The sequence below is a fragment of the Rhinatrema bivittatum genome, chromosome 8, assembly GCF_901001135.1.
Source record: "Rhinatrema bivittatum chromosome 8, aRhiBiv1.1, whole genome shotgun sequence".
Classification (NCBI taxonomy): domain Eukaryota; kingdom Metazoa; phylum Chordata; class Amphibia; order Gymnophiona; family Rhinatrematidae; genus Rhinatrema; species Rhinatrema bivittatum.
Genome location: NC_042622.1, coordinates 33,568,034 through 33,592,399, shown reverse-complemented (window position 1 = coordinate 33,592,399; position 24,366 = coordinate 33,568,034). Strand labels below are relative to the sequence as shown.

The following is a 24,366-nucleotide window of genomic DNA, read 5'->3' as shown; positions in this document are numbered from 1 at the left end:
GGTTGATCTGGGCCAAGTCCATGGCTGGATGACCAACAGGGTGACCACCTTGCTTCAGGAACTCGGTTGGGTAGTAAACCTGGACAAGAGCAGTCTCAAGCCTTCCCAGTCACTGGAGTATCTGGGAGTCTGGTTTGATACAGGCAGAAAAAGTTCTTCCTTCCGACCACATGGATATGGAAGTTGATGTCCCAGGTGCGTCAGTTGATGAACACAATTCATCCAAAGGTGTGAAACGATCTCCAAGTTCTTGGTTTGATGGCGGCAACCTTGGAAGTAGTGCTGTGGGCGAGAGCACACATGCGCCAATTTCAACACTCGCTGCTGTCACGTTGGAACCCGCAGTCTCAAGACTATTAAATTTGGCTCCACTTACCGATGAGTGTCTGCTCTCACCTCAAATGGTGGTTGCAGGAGGTTCATCTGAGCCAGGGGGTTGTCCCTGTCCTTCCTGAACTGGTTCTTAAAATGGATGTGAGTCTCTGGGGCTGGGGAGCTCATTGTCAGGAACTCATGGCCCAGGGACATGGGATGGAGGAAGAGGCCCTCTGGAACATTATTCACCTGGAAGCCCGGGCAGTGAGGCTGCCGTGCTTGCAGTTCAGCCACAAACTCCAGGGTCAAGCGGTCCATATAATATCGGAAAACACGACGGTAGCCTATATCAAATGCCAGGGAGGAACCAAGAACCCAGCAGGTGTCTCAGGAGATAGACCTCCTTAATGGAATGGGTGGAAATACATTTACAGACTATATCAGCCTCACACATCACAGGAAAAGACAACATCAGAGCAGATTTTCTAAGCAGGGAGAGTCTGCATCCAGGAGAGTGGGAGTTGTGGGCTGTAGCCTTTCAACTGATAGTAGATCGCTGGGTCATCCTGACCCTTGACCTGCTGGCCACATCTCAAAATGCGCAGGTTCCCCGATTCTTCAGTCGCAGAAGAAATCCGTGGTCCCTGGGGATAAGACGCTCTCATTCAGACTGGCCGGAAGAAGAGTTGCTACTTCCCTCTATGGCCCCTGCTAAGAAGGATCATTTGCAGAATCAAGCACCACAGGGGATTAGTCCTGTTAATAGCTCCAGATTGGCCCAGGCGTCCATGGTATGCTGACATGTGGAGACTCCTGGTGGGGAGACCCCCCTGTACCTCCCACCACACAGGGACCTGCTACAGCAGGGACTGGCCCTTCACAAGGATCTGACTCGATTCTTCCTTATGGTCTGGCCCTTGAGAGGGCTTGCCTGATGAAGCGAGGATATTCTGCATTGGTAATTGCCACCTTACTCTGCACTTGGAAGTTCTCTACGTCCCTAGTGTGTGTGCGGGTCTGGAGAGTATTTGAGGACTGGTGCGAGGAATGCGGCGTATCCCCTCGGGCAGTCAAAATCCCACTTATTCTGGAATTTTTGCAGGACGGCTTGAATTAAGGTTTGACCTTTAACTCCTTGAAGGTGCAGGTAGCGGCTCTCTCCTGTTTCAGGGGAAAGGTGAACGGAACCTCCCTGTCGGGTCATCCGGACATGGCCCGTTTTCTGAAAGGGGTGAAGTATTAACCGGACCGCAGGCAGCCTCCTGCCCTGATCGGGAATAGCTTTTGTACATCCCATTGGTCCTGAGTCCATTTGTCTACACTAAGGAAAACGAAATTATCAGGTAAGTAATTTCTCCATTATGGCCTTGTTAAGGCAACTTTTTTGAATCTGAATTAATTTAGGTTTGCTTGGAAAGAGTGTGAAGTCTTATGCAATCAGGACTATTTTTTTTTTGTTTAAATTTTTAATTACTCTTGGAATATTTTTGTAAGTTTTTCATGATAAAAAAGTAGTCATGTTATGTTGCATTAAAGCAGGAGTTAGTTTTACTGACTTTGTATTTTATTTTTTTTTTTTAGCGAATGTGATTTGTGTTCTATTATAAATTGTGTGGAATATGTCTTTTAATTAAATTGTTTGAAGATGTGAAAATTGTTCACAAGGCACTGTATTATTCAACAGTATGAACAACTGTACAGAATATGCTCCAGATGAGATCATGAAACTAATCTGCTTAGAATTTATATATGGAACTGAAAGAGTTAAACATCAACAATGGACATTTGGATGAAGCATTGTGCTGTCAAGTTTCACATTACTTAAAGCATTTTTTTATCATTTAATCATTTTTATATCTGTTACTGATAGCAAGCTCAGTGTACATGGGACCACACAATGTGGATTTTATTTTAAGCTTTCCAACAATAAAAGTTATCTGAGGGAAGAGGCTTGAAAGGGGCTGAGAAAGGAGGATCTAGGACCCACTCATCCTGAATCTGCTTGCCAATCAGTAGTGCTGCAACCAAGTGACTTCCCTCCGCTCCAAAATGAAATCCTGTTAGAAAAACACAGCCCTACTGGTTCAGCTACCTTACCCCTGCTTCCTAGGTTTGCCAGAGGAGAGGGCCATTGCTAACTCAATTGCACTCCGCTCACAAAGAGCTGAAATTTGAGCTTGAGCGCTGGGTTTCACAACTCTAGAGCTGGATCTCAACGATCATGTCTTGTGGGTTTGCTCCTGATAGGATGGCATGAAATATCCAGTCAGTTCATTTGTTACTGACTTTTAAAGATCCACAAGGGCAATAGTTCAGCTGGAAGCTGCTGACAGTGTCATAGTGAGGCAAGAATGGTTAAAATTGGACATATTTGCCAATAGAAACAAATTTGGCGAGTCAAAAAACAGTGCCAAAGTACTTTCTTCAAAATGCCAGAAACCTCCAGGTGTCAAATTTGTTACCATATGTAATCGTTGTATAGTGGTCAATATAGTGTGTTTGGCTCTAGGCAGCTGCAAGTAGAAGTTTTGTGCCTATTAGGTAGCAAAATAAATCAAGCTGGCAAATCACTGTCACTTAAATCTCTGAGTTCTGATAAATGTTCCTGTTCGGGTATGCTGGCCACTGCTAGTGCCCTGCTGCCAGACATTGGTATATAAAAGAGGTTGACTTTTTTTCACCCTGTTTTGTATTAAACTTGCTGCAAGCACTTCTGGGGTTAAAACTTAGGCCACAGCCTTAATCTCATGCCCTGTAAATGGATTCAGAAGTGGCTTGACATGCCTCTGCTGGTGCTGTTTGCTTGCTGTGCATGAACTGTAAGAACAAAACAGAATTTATCTTGTGTTTTTTTTTTCCCCTCCCTTTTGCACCTTAGTTCTTTTCCACAGCAGCAGTATGGCCATCAGGGAAGTCCTGAAGCTTATAATATGATGCACATGAATGGAAATGGTGGACACATGGGACAAGTAAACATGACCTCCATGCCTATAACTGGGATGCCTATGGGTCCAGATCAGGTAAGAAGGGGAATGGGAGTCTGGGCTTAGTGTTAGAGTACGGTGCTCAGAAGCTATTAAAAGTGCAAGATCACTCCAAAACCAGCAAGTTAAGAAATATCTTGTGAGTACAAAAAAAATGTAGGTGCTGAGGGAGGGCAGTCTTGCCGCATTCTCTGCATTTGACAAAAAATAAGTTTCTGCAGCTTCTATTTTAGGGCATATGTAGGGTTCAAATACATTTCAATTTCTGAAAATAAAAAAATCTTCATGCCAACCACCTTGGGGCCTTTTTTTTTTTTTTTTTTAAAGACATGAAAAACACCCTGGATTTTTTTTTTTTTTTAATTAATAAAGAATGCGAACAACTTTTTGGAAGTCCAGGTGTGTTAAGTTCTGCTCCTGGCCAACAAATGGCTCTGCCGAATCTGTCCAGAGAATTGATACTGTACCCGCCTGAAAGCAGCGTCTGCATAGATAAAAAGACAGTAAATTGGCACTGAATGCTGACATGCTTGTGGTTGGCAAAGCGGGGGCAGGCAGGCATGATCTGTTTGGCTGGGTCTACCCTCTCCCTGAAAATACAGGCAGAAAAGCTTAGGTGTCATTTTTTACTCTAATCTGAATATGAAAAATCACAATCAAGAAGTTTTAGAAAATTGTTGTACATGCTTTGCTTGGTTCCTGGGTTTTGTTTTTTTCTTCAGCCTTGTTTGTCTGACAAACAGTGGTCTTTGTTGGACGTCATCTGCATACCCCAAAGGTCTTGAGGGTTCAGCATGAGAGACCAGATGGCACTAGTTTTGTTTTGCCTTGACTGCTGCCCCGTACTCTTTAGGATTCACTTTAAGGTTGCTTGCCTTACCTTAGAGGTTATTCGTGGTTTGGCCCCTATTTGTCAGTAAAGTGTTTTTTTTCTAAATATTTTGCAGGTCCAGCACTTACAGTTAGGGAATGACTTTTTGATTTCTGACCCTTCTTTTAGGAAGTTTGTACGGGCTAAAACCAGGTCTTGGGCCTTTATGTTTGGGCCTCCAGTTGTATGGAGCTCTTTGTGGAAAGAATTGAGACTAGAAAATAACTGCAAGGTTTAGACTATGTTTGAAGGCTCATCTGTTTCAAATTGTGCTAATAACCTATGGGGGTAATTTTCAAAAGGAGTCACGCGCGTAAATGTAACTACTATTGAAGCAATTTTTAAAAGCTGTTTACTCCAGTAAAGCGCACTTATGCAAGTAAATCCTGTGGACAATTCAATGGCATATATTGTAGCAATTTTCAAAAGCCCATTTACTCGAGTAAAACCCAGTTTTACTCGAGTAAATGCTTGTTAAAATCAGGCCCTATATGATCAGCTATTTTGGGGGCTTTGATTTAGATTTTTGAGAAATGTGACTTGGTAGTCTGTTTTAGGTTTGGCGTTTTGGTTCTTTTATATTCAGTTTAGTTATTTTGTGTTTTTCCTATTTAATGTGTGTGTATAATTTTGGTTTCCTGAACATACCCGGATCAGTCCAGACAAGTGGGTTTGCCTCCCTACTAGCAGATGGAGTCGGAGAAACAAAACTTTGAGCCACTGCTACATAACAGAGTGCGCCACCTGCAATCCCTCAGTATTTCTGTGACTCCAACAGATGGTAGAGATGCAACCCTGCCGTCTGAGATTAAGAAAGAGAGAAACTGAAGTAGGAGAATTTATGGAGGAAGCTCCCTGAGGTGTTAGGCTCCTTGGTGGACCATCCCTCAGGTTGAGCTGGGGGTCTGGGGGGTTGGGAACCCCTGCCTTATGCTTGCCCACATTGTGCCAGGGGACTGGTTCCCTCAGGGCCTCCGAGGCCTCTGTCTGCAAGGCCCCGGAATCAGGGAAGTACCCCTGTGTGTGTTTTTTGCCTTTGTATCTGTGAATTTAAAGTTAAAAGAAAAAGGAGCAGAAAGGCAAACAGCTGGTTGGTGGAAGGTGCGACCATGAGGCAGCGAGGGCTGCAGGCCTCAGCAGACAGGTAACTGCTGTGCCAGTCCGCATGTGTCCCGGGGGCCCCGGCATTAGTGACCCAGGCCTGTAACAGAGGAGGTGCGGCTTCAGTTGGTGCAGCCATGTTTGTTTTCCTGTGCGTCTCTGGACCGTGCTGAGGCCAGAAAGCAGCGGTCTTTTCCGCAGAGGTTCCCTAATTTATCCACGTCACGGGGAAATGGCACAGCGTGGTTAAAAAAAAAAAAAAGCGCGTGCCAGAGCGCTGATTGAGGCTAACGGTGTTTTTAGGCCATGGGGGCAGCCGTTGGTGCAGGAGCAGGTGGTATGGCACCCAAGCCACGCAGAGAAGTGTGCCACAGTCTACACGCTTGAATTCTCGCTCCCTCTGTCCTGGTTGAACTTCAGGAGAGGAGGGTTCCTCAGTGGGTGCACACTGGAGTAAGTGGATTTCCCGCCCTTCGGGGGGGGACGTTGGTATCGGCGGTCGAGGGGTCCAGTGGGGCCCCTGCGAGGCGGCTGGGTCTGAGGAAGGCTGCGGGCAGGAGTCCTTTTTAACTAGGCAACCCCTCCCCTGTTTTCTCCCCCGGTTCAGGGGGACTCTGATGGGGGGGGGTCCCCGTGCTCCGACGTCCCGGAGCACGGGGACCGATGGCCCTGAGGGATTTTTGCCGAAATTTTTCCTTGTTGCATAAAGCCTTCCTGGCAAGGAAAAAGGGGCCAAGGGGGAAACGGGCAAGAGTCGGGCCTCCCCTATCTGCACTGGAGAAACCTAAGAGGGCAGCAGGTGAGTCTGGGGACCTACTGCATCGTCTGGGACTGCGTTGGGTGGAGTCTGAGGTTGACCACAGGGGTGGAGGGGGACACTCCATGGATGATCTGCAGAATTTCCCTTTGGACCACCCAGGAGTTGGTTCCAGATGCTGACGTGACTGGCACCGGGTGTGGACCCGGATATAGCTAAGGATGATCCGGATGAAAGATCGGAGGGGAATGATCCTCGAGTTGTCCATTTATTTAAGAAGGTGGAGCTATGCCCTCTTATTCCATAGGTCTTGGAGGAATTGGGGGTTAAAGTGACTCAGGCGGAGTCGGATAGCGAAGGGGGGAGTCCGTTCCTGGATGGGCTGAGGGGCCCCCCTGAATGCCTTTCCCTTATCTAAAAAGATCAGGAAGTTGAGAGCTATATCCCCTGATGGAGGAGGCTTTGGAGATACTGTGGGTACCGAAGATGGATGCTGCGGTGTCTGTGGTCACTTAAGACAACCATCCCAGTGGTGGGGACTGTGGTTTTGAAGGATATGCAGGACTGCAAGTTGGAGATTCACCTAAGGCAGATGTTTGAGGTCCCACACTGAGTCTTTGGGCTGCCATTTGTGCCATCTTGATGCAGAGGGCCTGTCTGTGTGGGGTGCAGAAAGCACAGGATCCGACTTAGACAGGAGATATGGTGCCCCGCAGTCAGCTCATTTACAGGCTGGAGTGACTTAAGTAACCAATGCATTCTATGATTTAGTTCGCTCGTCAGCCAGGAGTATGGTCGCTGGGGTGGCAGCCTGCAGGCTTTTGTGGCTGTGCAATTGGTCAGTGGGCATGTGGTCAAAGGCTCAGCTGTATAATCTCCCTTTCAAAGGGAAGCTTATCTTTGGGGAGAGTTTGGATCAGCTGATGAAAATGTTAGGGGAATCTGAGGGGAACAGGCTGTCTGAGGATAAGCATGCTAGTAAGAAGGTGTTCCTGCCTCGAATCCAGTTCAGGGATTCAAGGAGATTTCAGTCTGGTTGCACCACCTCCAACGTGTCTGCGAAGCTAATGGGCAATCGCCAGCAATCCTTTTGTGGGGGCCGTAGAGGCTCTAGGGGTGGTGCCGGTCAAGGGACCAGTGGTGGAAAATCAACACAAGGAAGCTAGGGTGTCCCACTCCTGCATAGAAGCCATAGAGGGCAGCTTGTCCAGCTTTTACGTGGAGTGGACCAGGATATCTTGGACCGTTGGGTGCTAGAGGTCATAAGAGATGGCTACACTCTGGAATTTTTGTGCCTTGTTAGGGAGGTCTTTCTCGAGTCTCATGTGGTCTCTCGCAGCAAGTGAGAGGCTGTGGTAGACACTGGAAAGGTTACTGGATCTACATGCCATAGTGCTTGTGCCATGGGAGGTACAAGGGCAGGGCAGGTACCCCATTTACTTCATGGTTCCCAAGAAGGAGGGTACTTTCCGTCCCATTTTCGACCTGCAGAAGGTGAACAGGGCTCTTTGGATGCTGCATTTTCGTATGGGAACACTGTGCACGGTTGTAGCGGCAGTCTACAAAGGAGAGTTCCTGATGTCTCTGGACTTGATGGAGGCGTATCTTTATATTCCGATTTGGATGGACCATCAGAAGTTTCTTCGTTTCATAGTGCTGGATCAGCATTTTCAGTTTCGGTCCCTTCCTTTCGGACTGGCGACGGCACCACGAACCTTCACCAAGATGATGGTGGTGGTGGCTGCGGCCCTTAGCAAGGAAGGAGTTCTGGTTCATCCATACCTTGTCGATTGGCTCATTCGAGCAAAGTCAGAGGAGGAGTGCGAGTGGTAGTTCAGCGGGTGATGAACGCCTTGCAATCACTAGGTTGGGTCATAAATATGTCAGAGCTAGCTGATTCCGACCCAATCCTTGGAGTATCTGGGGGCTCTATTCGATACTAGAAAGGACAGAGTGTTCTTGTCGGAAGACCGAGTGAGGAGGTTGTAGGGACAGGTGACACACCTGCTTCGCGTGTTATTGGACAATGCGACAATGGTGGTGTACATCAACCGACAAGGCGTGATGAATAGTCAGGTGGTAGCTCTGGAGGGACTGTGTTCGTGTGGGCAGAGCACCATCTCAAGGGCATAGTGGCCTCACATGACACAGGTGCGGAAAACGTACAGGCAGACTTTCTCAGCAGCCAGCAATTGGACCCGGTGGAATGGGAGTTGTCCCACAAGGCTTGGAACCACATTTGTGCCTGGTGGTGTTCCCCAGCAGAGCCTCATGGCGACACGGTTCAATGCAAAGGCAGAGAGGTTTCTCAGTCGTAGAAGAGAGGTCAGTTTGGTGGGCCTGGATGCTCTAGTGTGCTTTTGGCCGTCGGGGTTCCTGCTATGTGTTTCCTCCTTGGCCTCTGGTCGGTCGAATTCTGAGGCGTATAGAGGTGTTGGTAGCGTCCAAGTGGCCACAATGTCCGTGATTTGCAGATCTGGTGTATATGGCGGTGGTCCAATCCCTTTGGCTGGTTCATCTACCAAAGTTGCTGTGTCAGGGGCCCATGTTTCCAGATCGAGAGGATCACATTTGTCTCGCGGCTTGGATTTTGAGAGGTGGCGGCTGTGCCTGGAAGGTTATTCAGAGCAGGTTATCTCCATGTTTCTCCAGGCTAGTCGACCTGTTACTTTGGCATATATTCAGGTCTGGAGGGCGTTTGAGTCTTGGTGACTTCAGAGATAGGTGCATCTCCTGTCAGTGGAGGTTCCTCTCATCTTGAATTTGTGCAACAGGGCTTGTCTAAGGGTCTCGCCTATAGTACCATTTACATTCAGGTGTCAGCTTTGGGCTCTCTTAGGGGCAAATGGCGAGGCAGGTTCTTGGCCTCACGTCCGGATGTGGTTCATTTCTTAAAAGGTCAAGCATTTGTGACTTATGGTCTGGAAGTTATGCCCAGTTTGGAGCCTTAATTTGGTCTTGCGAGTTTTGTGTGGGGCTCCTTTTGAGCCTTTGAGGAGAGCGACACTGAAGGCTTTGACTCTGGCCGAACAGAGGGCCACAGAACACTGCCTTCAGACAGGTTTCGGAGTTACAGGCTCTGTCTTGCAAGACTCCCTTTCTACGGATTTCCCATGATGAGGGTTTCCTTGCGGACGGTCCCCTCTTTTTGGTCTAAGGTGGTGTCCTTTCTTGTTAATCGGTAGACCTTCCGGCTTTTCCGGCGTGGTCTAAGGATTCCCTTAAGGGCAGGGATCTGCAGCTTTTGGATGTGAGGAGAACTCTGTTGCGTTATTTGAAGCTGTTGACTATTTTGGCGCTCTGATCACCTTTTTGTCCTGTATGGGGCCAGGAAGAAGGGAGAGAAGGCCTCTAAGGCTACCATTTCCCATTGGTTGAAAGCAGCTATTTGCATGGTCTATATTTGTAAGGGCTGTCAAGTTCCAGCGGGGCTGAAAGTGCACTCCACAACATCACTAGCCACTTCCTGGGCAGAATGTCAGTTGCTGTCGCTTCAGGAGATTTGTAGGGCTGCACACTTTCCTCGTTGCCTACTTTCACCAGACTGCATGGATGTGAGGGCGCAGGAAGATGTGTTCTTTGGTGAGAGTGTTCTGCGTGTGGGTCTTTCGGGTGCCCACCCAGTCTAGGGGTGCTTTGGTACATCTCACTTATCTGGACTGATCCGGGTATGTTCAGTAAAGGAAAATTGGTTCTTACCTGCTAATTTTCGTTCCTGTAATATCACAGATCAGTCATGAGACCCATCCCGTCACTGCCAAAAGACTGTTTTTTGCAACTGGTGGTTCAAGTTGGTTTGCATTTCAGGGTACTTGGGCAATTGATCATGGTTTGGGTTTTTCAGATTGTTTTTGGGGGTTTCCAACCCTATAGTTGTCCCTGTTAGCCTGAGAAAGGGGTTTTGGGGTTACATCTTGGCTTGGGTACATGTCAGTACTGAGGGACTGCAGGTGGTGCACTCTGTTATGTAGCAGTGCCTCAAAGTTTTGTTTCTCTGACTCCATCTGCTGGTAAGGAGGCAAAACTCACTTGTCGCGACAGATCTGTGGTATTATAGGAATGAAAATTAACAGGTAAGAACCAATTTTCCTTTAATCTTTTTGTATTAATGTTTGTCAGTTAAGCGTATTCCAATTTTTGCTGTCCATTGCTTAGGGTTCTCAAGATGGGCTATTAATAATTGTAAACAGATAAAATTCTGTTTTTGAGGGGTGCAGTATGTCTACTAGGATGGGGGAAACAATGTGATTGTGACAGTCTACCTGGTTACTTGAACTCTGTATTTCACATTTTAAAAGCAAAGCATTAAAAACATTTTTTTTTCCTTCAACAGAAATACTGCTGACAGCTAACAGGATGCAAGAAAGCGTTTTCAGTCAGTATAAGATGCAGTTAAGACAGACACACTGGTAGCAGCAGCTAGCGGTGGCCTTATGGGAAGACTTCCCGAAGACAGCCTCAGCTTCTTACCAAAAGACTGTTGAGTAGAAGAAACCTGCAACTGTGCATAAAAATGTGCTGTACAAAGAAATGGGGGACACAAATAATTTTGGTGCTCCGTGGCGTTAAAGATGTTGGTTTGGAAATGGTTTATTGGTAAATATGGTGGTAGGCATACCAATTCTGCCTACCAATAACTATCCAAAGCACTGAAAGAAGTAATATCCCAACGGAGAAAAATTCAGATACTGTCTGTAACCATGTTAGACTTGTAGATCTTAAGTCTTGACACTTCCTCCCCCTTTTTTCCATGCACCCCCCCAAACTAGTGTACTAGTTTACTGATTTGTTAGTACAACAAGAATTCTTGTATTTCTTGGCCCAATTTGCTTATGCAAAACAAATTAGCACCCCATTGTAGGGTAATTCCTAGGCTCAACCAGTTGGAAAAGAATATGGAAGCATGTCCTGTCCCATTGTGTGGCTTGTGTTTGTCTCTTAGTGTGCAGTCATGCGTGCACGTTAGGAAAGAGCGTATCCCCTTTTTATTTTGGGCTCTCCCCCCCCCCCCCCCCCCCCAACTGTTTTTTGTTTTTTTGTTGCCAAACATGGACTCCATGAGTGTTCTGAGAAGGATCAAGTTTCTTCATGACTGTAGAAGGAACCAGTTTGGATGGTAACATACAACAAGGCCAAACTATTTGGAGTGGCAGGTATTTCTCAATCATTAAGCCTGTGCTAATTCAGCCACTTATTTTTATTCCTGTCTGCCAGCACATGTTCAATACATACCTTGTTCAACCCTTGAATCGGAAATTGAAACAATTTAAATTTATTTAATTTTGCAAATTTGTATTCCGCCTTTATAATACCATAGATAAACAAGGTGGATTTCACCACTTAAAAAATTCAAACCAATCGCCATAATTAAAACATCAAAAGACTTGGATAATTGGTCATTTCCTCTGTGCTTGTTACTGGGACAATAATCTTTCTTCTGGGAACTTTTATTAGAAAGGTCAAGGCATGGCAATATGAATTTGAATTTGGTAGATTTTTTTTTTTTTTTGTGAATAGTTTTGTAAATATGATCTTTAAGATATTGTATTATATATACATAAATATATATATGACTTTTGTAGGTCACAATAACTCATTTTTGCAGAGTTTGTGAAGCTAAATATTTAACTGATTTCTTTAAATTCTTGGCTTAGTGATGTCTGAATATGACTTTTTTTTTATTATTAATAATTTAATTGACCTCTGGGGTAGGCTGCTTTTCTCTCCTTCCCTTCCCTCCTTTTTGTAAACTATTCTCTTTTTTTCAGTTTATTTGCATTTCTAGTCATAGCTGTTTAAGTGATCATTTCGTTAGGTTTTAGCAATCAATTAACATCTTTTTCCAGCTTAGTAAGCACTTTGTTTTAACTTTTTTTTCCCCTCTGTATGGGGAGAATTAACAGGTATAAAAATAATCTCTCTAGTTTTTCAAGCTGTTCATAAATGTTGCGGTGCTGGTGGTTTGTTTCCCTATAAAAAGGCTGCCTTTCTTTGGTAGTAAATGATTTTGCTGTGATATCCTGCCTCCATCCCTCTCCCAACTTTGTCTAAAAACATAATTTTGCTGATCATGATTTATATATTCTGCCACTGGGCATCCCTTTGTCCCAGGATGGCTCAAAATGTTTGCCAGTCTTTGTGTCCTCTAGTCTAGGACTTCCTAAACCCGCAGCCAGGGTGGGAGATAAATCTGCATACATTAGAAATGTAGTGTGCGTAGATTTCTCATCAGTGCAGACATCCCAAAAACCCAACTGGCTGCAGGGTTTCCCCAGGACAGGTTTGCCAAGCCCTGCTCTACTTTCTGCTGGCAGTGCAGATGGCGAGACCTTTGTTATGCACTAACTGGTGAATTCCAGGCCCATGTCTTTCTCCTCTCTTAATCAGCTTGGTGTTCATGGCTGCTCACTTAGTGGCATGCACGGAGTTTACCTCTCATTAGAGTTGCTTTTTTGCCCTTTATTTTGGCCGTGGATGTACGCTCTGGTAGGTCACACCCCAAAATCTTTTAGCAGGCAGTTGTCAGACTGGTCTCATCTTTGTGCAAAGTAGCTATGGATTTTGGATCCGGTTTGAAAGTGAAAGTGCACACATTGTGAGCATGGTCTTCTGTCCGCCGTTCCTGCAGACTTCTGGAACCACTTTTTGCGTGGTTAGAAATTTTAAGGGAAAGAATATGTAGATTTGAAAATAACTTACATGGGTTACTTTCTAATCTCCATCAAAATGCGCCTAAAAGTACATTTGTTGTGAACAACATTTATACTTCTACTTTAGATGAAGAGAAGGCAGTTTTTAGACAGATAAATTACCCATGCCAATGGCTTTGAAAATTGCTGTGCTAGTGTTTGAAAGGCAGTAAGCTGCACATATTAAATGTCTTTGATTTTAAGGTGCCCCCCCCCCCCCTTTTAATTTAGTTCCCACCCCTGACTCCAGTTGCCTGCCCTGATATCACCTGTGCTGTGGCTTCATTGGCACAGTAGCAGCATCTGTTGATTCTTCCTTCTCTCCTCTGGACCAGAGGGTGTCACCTTCGTGGCACCCCTCAACCTTGCTGGACAAGGAGACAAGTCTGCACTGCAGCCTGAGATGTTAAATTACTTATGATCATTTAAAAAAAATGTTAAAAAAAAAAAGGACAAACCAGCACATAACTACCCAGGGCTCGAGTCTGTGGGTTTCTCTAATGTTGTTACTTTTTATAAAGGCAAACCCATGCTGCATTTTCCTGTAAGGTTACTGTTTTTCAGCGTGTGCAATTAATTTAATTCTCCTCTGAAGTGTATAAGTTGGTAGGCACCTAAGATAGTTAACTTTGCAGTTATACGACTTTATTTTTTCTCCCTCAGCCCCACTGCAAAGCAAATGAAGATATAATTAAATGTTTTGAACATTGCCCTGCTGGAGATTTACACCCTGCCCTGTCCCTCAAAAACTATTTTTTTAAATGTCCTGTCTGGAATGTTGCTGATTAGAAGTCTACGATTGCAGACTGAACTGGAGCCGTCTCTGACCACCTGCTGTGTTTAACTCTGGTCTGGGGAAGTTGCAGCATTGTTGCAAAGTCCATTAAGTGTTAAATTATTTCAAAGTGCTTTTTAGCCCCATCCTCCTGTTTTGTGCAGGGGGAAAACTAGAGTATTTTTACAGGCTAAACTGCAAACATATTTGAATGTTGCACCTTTTCCATGTACTGATTTTTTTAAGTTAGGTTTTAGTGTGCAGAATTTTTTTTTTTTTTAAATATAGAATGATGCAGTTATGAAATCACGTAATTCTGAGGTAGCAATATTTAAAACAATATTCTCAGGAGGCTTACAGTATTGAGAAATCAATTTAGTTTACATTTAAGGGTCGAGTGAAATATCTGTATTTCTTTTTTTCTATGGCAAGACAAACTGATTCCATGACCATTTATAAAATTGCTGGTTGTAAGCTATTCTGCTCTGATTTGTTTTGTGATGTTAATATTAATGTAAATAAAGGTTTCTATTTAAAATTAGACTCTTTTGAATTGTCGCTGTTTTTTTACATTTATTTAAAAGGTTTAATTGTTTGCTTGTTCTACAGCAGAGGGAAGAGTATTAAAAATAGGGATTTTCATTTTCAGTTCTTATTTTATTTTTCCCAGGAATTTCTCAGTATTTATTACAAGACGAACAAAATGTATATTTACCCCAAAAAATGACTGGTCATTTTCCACGGATTCCTCCTGCTTTTGTTCTTATTGTAATAAACACTGACATTTCTGGGGGAAATTGAAATAAAAGCTGAAAATAAATGTCCCTATTTATAAATTACAAGGCACAAGCTACAGACAGTTATTTGGCTAATTAAAATAAATTCCTCTTACTGGTCCACTTTGACACCAGTGCCAAAAGCCTAGGTTAGGGGAATTCTAAAGATTCTGGTGCTTGTTCGCTTCTGCTCTGTAAAGTATTATTGAAGGGGTTGGTAGGGGGAAAAGAAAGGGTCAGGGTATTGTACTTGCTCAGAGGATGGTAGTTCTCACACATGGGTGACATCAGATGGAGCCCCTGATGTGGAAAACTTATGTCAAAGTTTCTAGAACTTTGACTAGGCACTCTGAGCATGCCCACGTGGGGTTTCTCTCCACTCTCTTTCCGCAGAGCTGTAAGCCTCGCAGTGTGAGTGAGCTCACTTTGGCTGTTTTTTGGCCATGTGGGAAATCTTCCTCTTACATTTTTCATGTGTTTTTTCTCATTGTCCCGTTGCCAGGTCTCTCTTGGTGCCTTCCCATAGTGTCTCATACTCTGGGTTTTCGGCGATTTGGGTAAGCTTCCTTTTGCGGTTGATTCACCGTGGTGGTGGTGTGTTGCCGCCCTGTCACCTTAGTTTTTGGTTTGTGCCCCTTTTGTTTCATCTGACAAGGCCATGTACGGTTTTCGGCAATGCCCCTGGTGCCCAAGGACCATGTCCATCACGGATCCACATGAGATGTGTCCTCTGCCTGGGGGTATTGCATGATGTTTGGCGGTGCCGTTTATGTGCTCAGATAACCTCAAAGGGACATCTGTTTCAACTCAGATGGAGCAGCTCTTCGGGTCGAAGAAGTCCAAGGCATTGGCATCAAAGGACCAAGGAGCCGCACCAATGCGGACACCAAGCTATCGATATCGGCGGGACCATCCATGCCATCGGCAGATAGCGCCGGAGACAGACCACCATCAATCTCCTCCAGGCCAAGGATGTCTGGTTCCTCGTCATCACCTCGGCACCAGGGAAGGACCGGGCTGAGCATTGAGGGAAGCTGAAGAAGCATCAGTACTGGTCTGTGTCAATGCATGGTGCCAGGCATGGGGTTGCACCGACTTATGCTGCAATGCCCCTGAAACAATGCTGTGGCGAGGAATGCCAGTTCTCCGGTGCTGGGGGTCTACGACAGTCTCCACTGGTCCAGATGCCAGTTACCGATCCACCTTGAGGGTCTGAAAAGAATCTTCTTTCCTCCCAGTCAGTGTTGGCATCGGCAATGTTTGAGGAGGAACTGGAGTGCCGAATCCAGCTGCGGTGGAGCAGGTGCTGCAGGGCTTCGATTCTATGGCACCGGACCTAGTGCTGCCCATCCTTGTACCGCTTCTGGAGAAGCTCAACATGCTTATCAGTGTGTTACTGACCCAGCTGGCATCTGTTCCCGGGACAGCATATGTGCCTAATGGGGCACAGAGGCCTCCCACTACCAGGGCGAAGGTCGTCACCGGTTTCTCCTCCGAGGAAGCTCCACCGAGGCTGGCAGAGCTGCCAAGGCCTGTAGCCCCCCATCCAGTTTTACCAGTGCCTGAACCTCTGGACGAAGGCCAAGCACCTAAGGACCCATCTCCTGTGACTTATAGTGAGGATGAGGAACCCTATGACCCCTGGGTTGATATTTCCTCCAAAGGTCTCCCTTCAGACCCTTCTCCTATAGAGGAGCGAAGGAAGTCTTTGCCTGAGGACTTGACTTTCCCGGTTTTCGTGAGGATGATGGTGAATCCATCCCATTTCAGTTATTAACAGAGGAGGATGCCAGGCACACAATACTTGGGATCCTTCAGTTTGTGGAGCCTCCTGAGGAGATCCCAGCAGTCCCAGTACACAAAATCTTTAAGGAGCTGCTGCTGAGCATATGAGAACACCCTTCACAATGCCTCCCGTTAATAAGTTAGACAGGGTCTACCTCATCTGGAAGGCTGCCAGATTTGATAAGTGTCAGGTGCCCCACCAGTCTGTGTTGGTCGAATTTGCTCTCAAGAGGACCATGGGCTCTGAGTCATTCCTCAGCATCCCCAGGAAGGACCTTAGAGCGATGGATGCTATTGGGAGGAAGGTGTTTCAAGGCGTCATGTCATGTTCATTGCCCGCATTGCTGCCTACCAGCAACAGCAGGACACCCTCATGTTGCTGGTGCATAAGGACCTGGAGTGCGGAAAACACGAGGTCCGTGCGACCTACGATGTTTTCGAGAGTCTCTGCAGTGGGAATCTGTGCCTGCAGAGTGGTATGGCCGCAGGCCTCGGATCTCCAACCAGAGATATAGGAACGACTTGCTGACATGTCATGTACTGGGGAGAATCTCATAAGAAAATAAGAATTGCCATACTGGGTCAGACCAAGAGTCCATCAAGGCCAGTATCCTGTTTCCAACAGTGGCCAATCCAAGTCACAAATACATGGCAAGTACCCAAATATTAAATAAATCTCAAGCAACTATTGCTTAATAATTAATAGCAGTTTATGGATTTTTCCTCTAGGAACTTATCCAAACCTTTTTTAAACCCAGCTATACTAACTGCTGTAACCACATCCTCTGGCAATGAATTCCAGAGCTTAACTATGCGCTGAGTGAAAAAGAATTTTCTTTGATTTGTTTTAAATGAGCTACTTGTTAACTTCATGGAGTGCCCCCTAGTCCTTCTATTATCTGAGAGAGAGTAAATAACCAATTTACATTGACTTGATCAAGTCCTTCCACGATTTTGTAGATCTCTATCATATCCCTCCTCAGTCGTCTCTTCTCCAAACTGAACAGCCCTAACTTCCTTAGCCTTACCTCATAGGGTAGCCGTTCCATGCCCCTTACCATTTTGGGCACCCTTCTCTGTGGAGATAGGGCCATCATGAAACCCTCCAGACCCATTCTCTTCTAGGAGATTGGTGAGATAGGGGCCAAGGAAGTCTTTATTTCACCAAAGGAAGTACTATCCTGTGCCCGTCAACACCATCAGGGCTCCCATGGCCCTCTTAGGCAGCAGAGAGCCCCAGGCACCAGCCGACTCCTCAGTTGACGCCATCAGCCTCCAACAGTGTTTTGACTGGGTCGTAGGTAGCGTAGGCCAGTCAGCCCGTACCTGGAATGTTGGACCCTTTTGTCGGGGGCAGGCTGCGGTTTTTTTGCGAACCAGTGGCCCAGTATAACCTTGGCCCAGTGGGTTCTGTCCATCAAGGGTATCAATTGAATCTATTGGGTGTCCCACCAAATTGCCCCCTTGCCCATTTTGGGGGCCAGTGGCATGTCAGGAGATACTATTAGTGGAGCTCTCCTCCCTCTTGACAGCCAGAACGGTCAAGCCTTTACCACCAGGCAAAGAGGGTGGGGATTCAACTGCATATACTTCCTGATTCCAAAGAGACCAGGATGACTCCGTCCCATCCTAGACCTGAGGGCCTTGAACAAGTTTCTAAAAAATGAAAAGTTCAAGATGGTTTCCCTGGGCACCTTGATCCCCCTTTTGCAAAAAGGGCACTGGCTATGCTCCCTCAATTTAAAGCACATATACACTCATATCAAGATCTTCCCTGGTCGCAGGAAGTATCTCTGATTTGTGGTGGGGAAAAAAGCACTTCTAGTACCAAGTGTTGCCGTTCGGGCTAGCATCAGCCCCACGGGTCTTCACCAAAATGCCTGGCCGTGGTGGCGGCGCACCTCCGCAGGCTGGGATTGCATGTTTTCCCTTATCTGGACGATTGGATGATCAGGAACATGTCTCAGGCAGGGGCCGCCAGGTCCATGCGTCTGACCATCTGAGATTTGGAGTCACTAGTGTTAGGACTTGGGATAGTTGAGAACTATCTCAGTCCGTCATTTCAATTGGACTTCATAGGAGCCCTGCTAGACATGGCTCAGACTAGGGCCTTCCTGCTTCACTAGAGGACTGTCACCTTGACGACCATTGCAGCAGAGATTCAACAGAGGCAGCAGGTGTCAGCTTGGTACATGTTGAGGCTGTAGAGCCGTATGGCGCAACCATCCATGTTACTCCCTTGGCATGTTTACAAATGCGCAGAGCCCAATGGATCCTGAGGTTTCAGTGGCGCCAGGCTACTCAGAGCCTCCAGGATTGCATCTGAATCACCCCGTCTCTCCAGGGACTCATTGTCCTGGTAGTGGGTACTTTCAAATCTGGAACGGGGGATCTCTTTGAAGTCTCCCTACCCAAATTGTCCTAACCAAGGATGTGTCCATCCTGGTGGGGAGCTGATGTGTAGATGGTCTCAGCACTCAGGAACAATCTTGACAAATGAACTTTATGGAGCTTCGGGCAATCAGTTACATGCTATGGACTTTCAGAGATTGGATGTCCAACAAAGTTGTCCTAATCCAAACCAACAACAGGTAGCCATGTGGTATATCATCAAGCAGGGAAGCACAGGATCGTACCTACTGTGTCAGGAAGCAGCCAGATCCTGGTTATGAGCCCTGTCCCACGGGATGGTGCTCAGGGCCATGTACCTGGCCAGGATGGAAAACTTGGTAGTGCATAGGCTGAGTCGAGCCTTCAGACTCGACTCAGGTCTCTGGACCAGGGGATAGCGAATCTGATATTCTGCCTCTAATAGAGCCTGGACATAGGTCAGTTTGCATCCCCCTGCAATAAGAAGGTGTCTTGATTCTGCGCCCTGTACAGGTCAGACGGCAAACTAGCCTCGGATGCCCTTGCCCGCAATTGGGGCAAGGGTCTTCTGTACGTGTATCCTCCGATTCCCTTAGTTGCAAAGACTCTCTTGAAGCTTTGCAAGGAAAGGGGGGAGGGACTATGATTCTCATACCTCATTAGTCGAGACAGGTCTGGTTTCCACTCCTATGGGAGTTGTCCATCCAGAGACCAATCAGACTGGGGACTTCCCCAGATCTCACCAAGCAAGATCAAGGCAGGCTGCGGCATCCCAACCTCTAGGCCCTGTCTCTCATAGCCTGAATGTTGAAAGGTTAATCTTGCAGCCACCTGATCTTTCAGAGGATGTTTCTCAGGTCCTGTTGGCTTTTAGAAAGCCTTCCACTAGAAAATCCTATAAACTGAAATGGAGGAGGTTTTCTGTGTGGTGTGAGCAGAAGGCCCTAGATCCATTCTCTCTTCCCCAGCCAAAAACTGCTTGATTACGTTTTAAAGACCAACTCCATTAGAGTTCATCTAAGTGCAATACCACTAAGGTGTAGATGATACGCCCATCTCTGTACAGTCATTAATTGTACGATTCATGTGGGGCCTGCTCAACTGAAGTCTCCCCTAAGGCCTCTTGCTGTGTCTTGGGACCTCAACATAGTATTAGTTCAGTTGATGAAAGCTCCATTTGAGCCGCTGCACAACCTTGACCTGACGTATCTGACCTGGAAGGTCATGTTTTTGATGGCGGTCACTTCAGTGTGTAGGGTCAGCGAGTTGCAGGCTTAAGTGACTTATGGCCTTGCGTATGCACCTAAGTTCCTACCTAAGGTGGTGTGGACTTCCTTCTTAACCAGTCCATCGTCCTGCCAATATTCTTTCCCAGGCCCCATTGGCACCAAGGCGAACAAGTACTGCATAATTTGGACTGCAAACGAGCCTTAGCCTTCAACATGAGCGGACAGAAGCCCATATATAGTCCACCCAACTTTTTATTTTTTTTGATAGGAATAGGTTGGGCAGTGCCGTTCCCAAACAGACATTATCCAATTGGCTAGCAGATTGCATGTCCTTCTGTTATGCCCAGGCGGGACTGTATCTTGGGGGTCATGTTGAGGCTTATTCTGTCAGAGCCATGGCAACATCGGTAGCCCACTTCTGAGCAGTTCCTGTTGGGGAGATCTGCAAAACTGCAACATGGAGTTCTCTCCACACATTCGCATCTCACTGTTGTCTGGATAGGGATGGCTGCCGCGACAGTAGGTTCGGTCAGTTTGTCCTTCGGAACCTGTTGGAGATGTAGAACCCAACTCTTCCTGCCAAGGGCCCATTGTTTGGGTTCAGGCTGTCTCCCCCTCTATTACCAATAGCACTGTTGTTGTTGTGCCCATTGGCACTTGGTTGGGTGTCTGCTGGTCCCCTTTTGTGTTGGGAGCAGCCTGTAGCTGGGATTCACCCATGTGTGAGGACTACCATCCTTCTTGTCCTCAGAGAAAACAGAGTTGCTTATCTGTAGCAGATGTTCTCAGAGGTCAGCACGATGTTAGTCCTCACAAAACCGCCCGCCACCCTGCGGAGTTGGGTTTCTCCTATTTTTTATTTTAATTTTAATTCTCTGTTACAAGTCTGGAGAGGGACCCTGTGTGAACATCTGGTATAGGGCATACTGGGAAACTTTGACATAAGTTTTCCACATCGGGGCTCCATCTGATGATGTCACCCATGTGTGAGGACTAACATCCTGCTGTCTTCGGAGAACACCTGTTACATGTAAGCATCTCTGCTTTCTCCTACCAATAGAAACATGGCATGCGGTAAAATAAATGTTTTTTTTGTGAAGGCCCTGTTGTGGCTGCTGCAATATTTTGCTAATTACAAGTGCAAAGGGGAAGAGGTGGGCCAAAAATATTATTGCTTAATGTGACTCCCACACTCAGTGGAGGCAGTTTTTAGAATGGCTGCATTGGTAGCAAGTTCATGGGTACATTGCACATGTAGCCCCTGCAAGCCAATTTTCAAAATCTGGCTGATGGCCTACAATGGGCAATTAGTAACTGTCTATATTTATACCTACTTCATAGCTATAAATATACAGGCAGAGCTCTCAAAATATCTTTGTACTTTCCATTCCCCCAAATAACCCATAGAAATTATGGCAGAAGACGACCAAACGGCCCATCCAGTCTGCCCAGCAAGCTTTCACACTTAGTTTTTCCTCATACTTATCTGTTACTCTTGGCCCTTATTAGTAACTTTTTGGATCTAGTTACCGTCCACCCCCGCCATTGATACCCCTCTTTTGCCACAGGTAAAGGTATCTGTGCTGTTGATAGTGGGGGACAATTTTCAGTAGCCCCATTTCTGCAAGAAGAGACTTTTTGCCTGCAGAAATGAAGTTGAAAATTGCCTTCAGTAAGTGGAATATTGTTTCATGCAGCTACCTCCAGTTTGCCAACGTTTTTCTAAATCCCAGTGCCAGCCTGCTGCTGGTTTCCTCAGCCTCCGGTTCTTGTGTGCTTGCATTCTAATAGGGAATTCGATGACCACCCTGAAGAGTTAGGTTAATACACTTTCCATTTTTGCTGTTCAATCCAAAACTTTTAAAAGTAATTTCTAGCAACCTGCTGTGGAATAACTGAGGCGATGAGGTGACCCAATACCTACAGAAGTTCAGCAATGGATTGTAAGCTTCATGAATCATGATCCTTGAGCCAAAGGCCCAATTTCAGGACCTTCTGCTTAAAAATAACCCCTAGATGATGATCTGCTGGGAATCCCTTACAAGAAAGCACCACTGGAGCTTGTTTATCAATCAGTATTTTGAGCCACCTCTACTAGAAATGGAAATGTATTTCTTTTTGTGCAGAACCTGCTCCAGCTTTGCTCTCTGTATATATTTGAGCCTTCTCCCCATGCCGTTTGCACTGGCTGGGGGCCCTCTTCATTTTTTGTGTTATAACCAAGCTATTTATACAGAAAGGTGTGCGATGTTGCCCATTATACTTGCACATAGGGAAGCAAATGCTTTAAAACATCTCTCAAACTCACTGATGTTCAGGCATGCTGTCAATTTCAAACATACCTTTATCACAAGAAACAAAACTCATCATACCTAAAATTACAGGTACTTAGGTGAAAATATTGTGCTGACATTTTAAAGTCATTTCATTTTGTTTATGCTTCTCTGTCTGAAAAATAAATTGTTGTGCTACGGTTTTCTGTAATTGTTTTGACCTTAAATTGTTCACAAGACAGTAAAAAGTAAACCAAACAAACATATGGTTTTGCAAGAGAATTGCTTGGCTTTCAACATACAATCTCAATACATGGACTATTCATACAGATGTTGACTTCATTATAACAGAAAACATACATATGAAGTACAGTGGTACAGTCCTTTCAGAAATGGATCACTTATGAAATTTATTTTTGTGCACTACCAAGGAACGAGGTACTATTTAGACAAATGGATTTGGGCATTCCACATTTTATTAACAAAATTCTTGACAAGTTCAAGGAATTTTTCTGAATGGAACAAAAATATTTATAAGACATCTTCACCAGGTGCTTTTCCTTGAGTTGATATTTTCTCCTTTTTCCCCCCTACTGAAGTCAATGGACAGATGTGTACACTGAATTAAAATTGTAATCCCACAAGGAATCTGATGGTCTATCCTGCAGTCATACATATCTTCCAGGCTTCAATGGTATTGAGCTGGCTTGCCACCTCACCTAATTTTTCTTCACTATGGTCGTTCGTGCTTGATCAAAAATTTTTCATAAGTAGCACTGTTCATCTTTCTTAAGCTATGCTTTTGAATTGAGCTTGGGGTTTGTTTTTTTTTGTGGAACTGTATTTGAAGTTGAAACAGGGGTTTCAGTGGAAGGATTTTTGCTTGAGTTTTTTGTTTTTTTTGCTTTCTGTGGCCCTGATTCAAATTGTTGTAAAGGCAGCATCCTCATTCTGTTTTCCAGAAGCTCCTCTAAGCGTGTTAGTGGTAATCTTGCCAAAAAAAAAAATAGCTTTGTAAAGCAGGTGCACAATAATCCAAAACAAAAGCTGGTAACAGCGCTGGACTTCGAAGAGGGACCTCTACCCATCAAAGTGGACCATAGAAATTCACTGTCTATTTAAAATCACTTACCAGTGCAAACAGTCTAGCTAGTGTAGCCACAAAGTTCATCCAGTCCTCCAGGCTAATGTTACAACTCTGTGAAATCATACAACTTTTCCTCAAGTCTGTACATAGCTTCAAGTTCTAGCCAGTTGAGATCCTCAGTGAGGTCCTGCAATTCCAGGCTCTTAGCCCTCCCATCCTTCCCAGATTTGGCCTCTAAAAAAAAATAAATAATAATAATAATGCAGTTTTTGAATTTGTTCCATGCAATAGACTAGCATTATGCTATTTAGTACTGATTTTCTTGCTACTACAGAAGAGAAGTTGCTGTAAAAGATGCCAGGCCCATCAGAAACCGGTCGTTTCTAACTTGTCTCCAGCTTGGGGGAGAGCCCCAAAATCATAGTTGGGTTTATTTATCAGATTTTAATATTACGAAGATTAGTTATCTTGACTCTCAGATTATGAGCACCAGCTTTAGTAACCATTCTGTACAACAGCTGGGAACAAGGATTTTGAGCAAAGACATTCAATTTTGCTCGTACCATGCCACTCAACATCATTGGCAACCACCATTCAGAATGTAGGAGCCCCTACCCATCTACACTGTTTCTCCCTGAGGCAAGAAATTGCTAATTTATTAACGGATATGTATCATATTGCTGCTTTAGAACTGAGCATATGGATGCATGCTGGTAAAACTTCCTCCTTTAGCCAATTATCTGTTCTCTATATTTCGCCTAACTGAGCAAAGCAGGAAAAAATGATGTATTAGCTACAGCTGTGGGACACTGATAAAGAAAAAAAGATGGAGGTGTTTCATGCAAAAAAAAAAAAAAAGATGACAATGAAGTTAGTAAGTGCTAGAACATTCCAAGGAATGACACCCAACTCACAGGGACTTGGAAGATGGTCTCTTCATTTTTGGCCATTTCCGACGTTGAAACTGCCTAATTATTAAGCGGTAAAAGGGGGGGGGGGGGGAGAGAAAAGTTAACCGTCACCAAGAAGAAAATAGCATAAAGGCTTGAGGAATCCATAAAACTAGAACATGTACCACAGAGTACAAGCGAGATTATTTGTAACAAATCAAATTAGAAGTACAAGAGGTTAGGCATGAATATTTACTATCCTTGTTTAGCTATGATAAATAGCCCACATCAGTTCTGGAATATCTCCTTGCCCTGACATTGGTCTGTAAAGGTGACTACACCATGTGTCATTGAATCTGTTTGCTTTTCATCTACTGTTGTACAAGGAAACTGTACTTGCTAAGTCCAAGAATTAATTCTATGTCTTAGACTATAGGGCAGCAGATGTGAATTTTAATTAAAAA

General features: G+C 45.2%; 2 protein-coding genes across 12 annotated transcripts in view; one reads left to right on the top strand and one right to left on the bottom strand.

Moving 5' to 3' along the window:
* Positions 1-14,035, top strand: part of NCOA3 (nuclear receptor coactivator 3) — a 333,167-nt gene extending 319,132 nt beyond the window's left edge. For all 6 annotated transcript variants that reach the window (XM_029613911.1, XM_029613916.1, XM_029613910.1 and 3 more), the window contains 2 exons: positions 3,194-3,335; positions 10,362-14,035. In XM_029613911.1, the coding sequence (XP_029469771.1) occupies positions 3,194-3,335; positions 10,362-10,373 (154 nt within the window). In that variant the 3' untranslated portion in view covers positions 10,374-14,035. The remainder of the gene's footprint in view (positions 1-3,193; positions 3,336-10,361) is intronic.
* A 7,943-nt stretch (positions 14,036-21,978) lies between these two features.
* Positions 21,979-24,366, bottom strand: part of SULF2 (sulfatase 2) — a 371,939-nt gene continuing 369,551 nt past the window's right edge. For 5 of the 6 annotated variants that reach the window (XM_029611055.1, XM_029611054.1, XM_029611056.1 and 2 more), the window contains 2 exons: positions 23,927-23,980; positions 21,979-23,246 (listed from right to left, as the gene is read on the bottom strand). In XM_029611055.1, coding sequence (XP_029466915.1) covers positions 23,216-23,246; positions 23,927-23,980 — 85 coding nt within the window. In that variant the 3' untranslated portion in view covers positions 21,979-23,215. The remainder of the gene's footprint in view (positions 23,247-23,926; positions 23,981-24,366) is intronic. The other variant, XM_029611059.1, reaches the window with a different exon arrangement.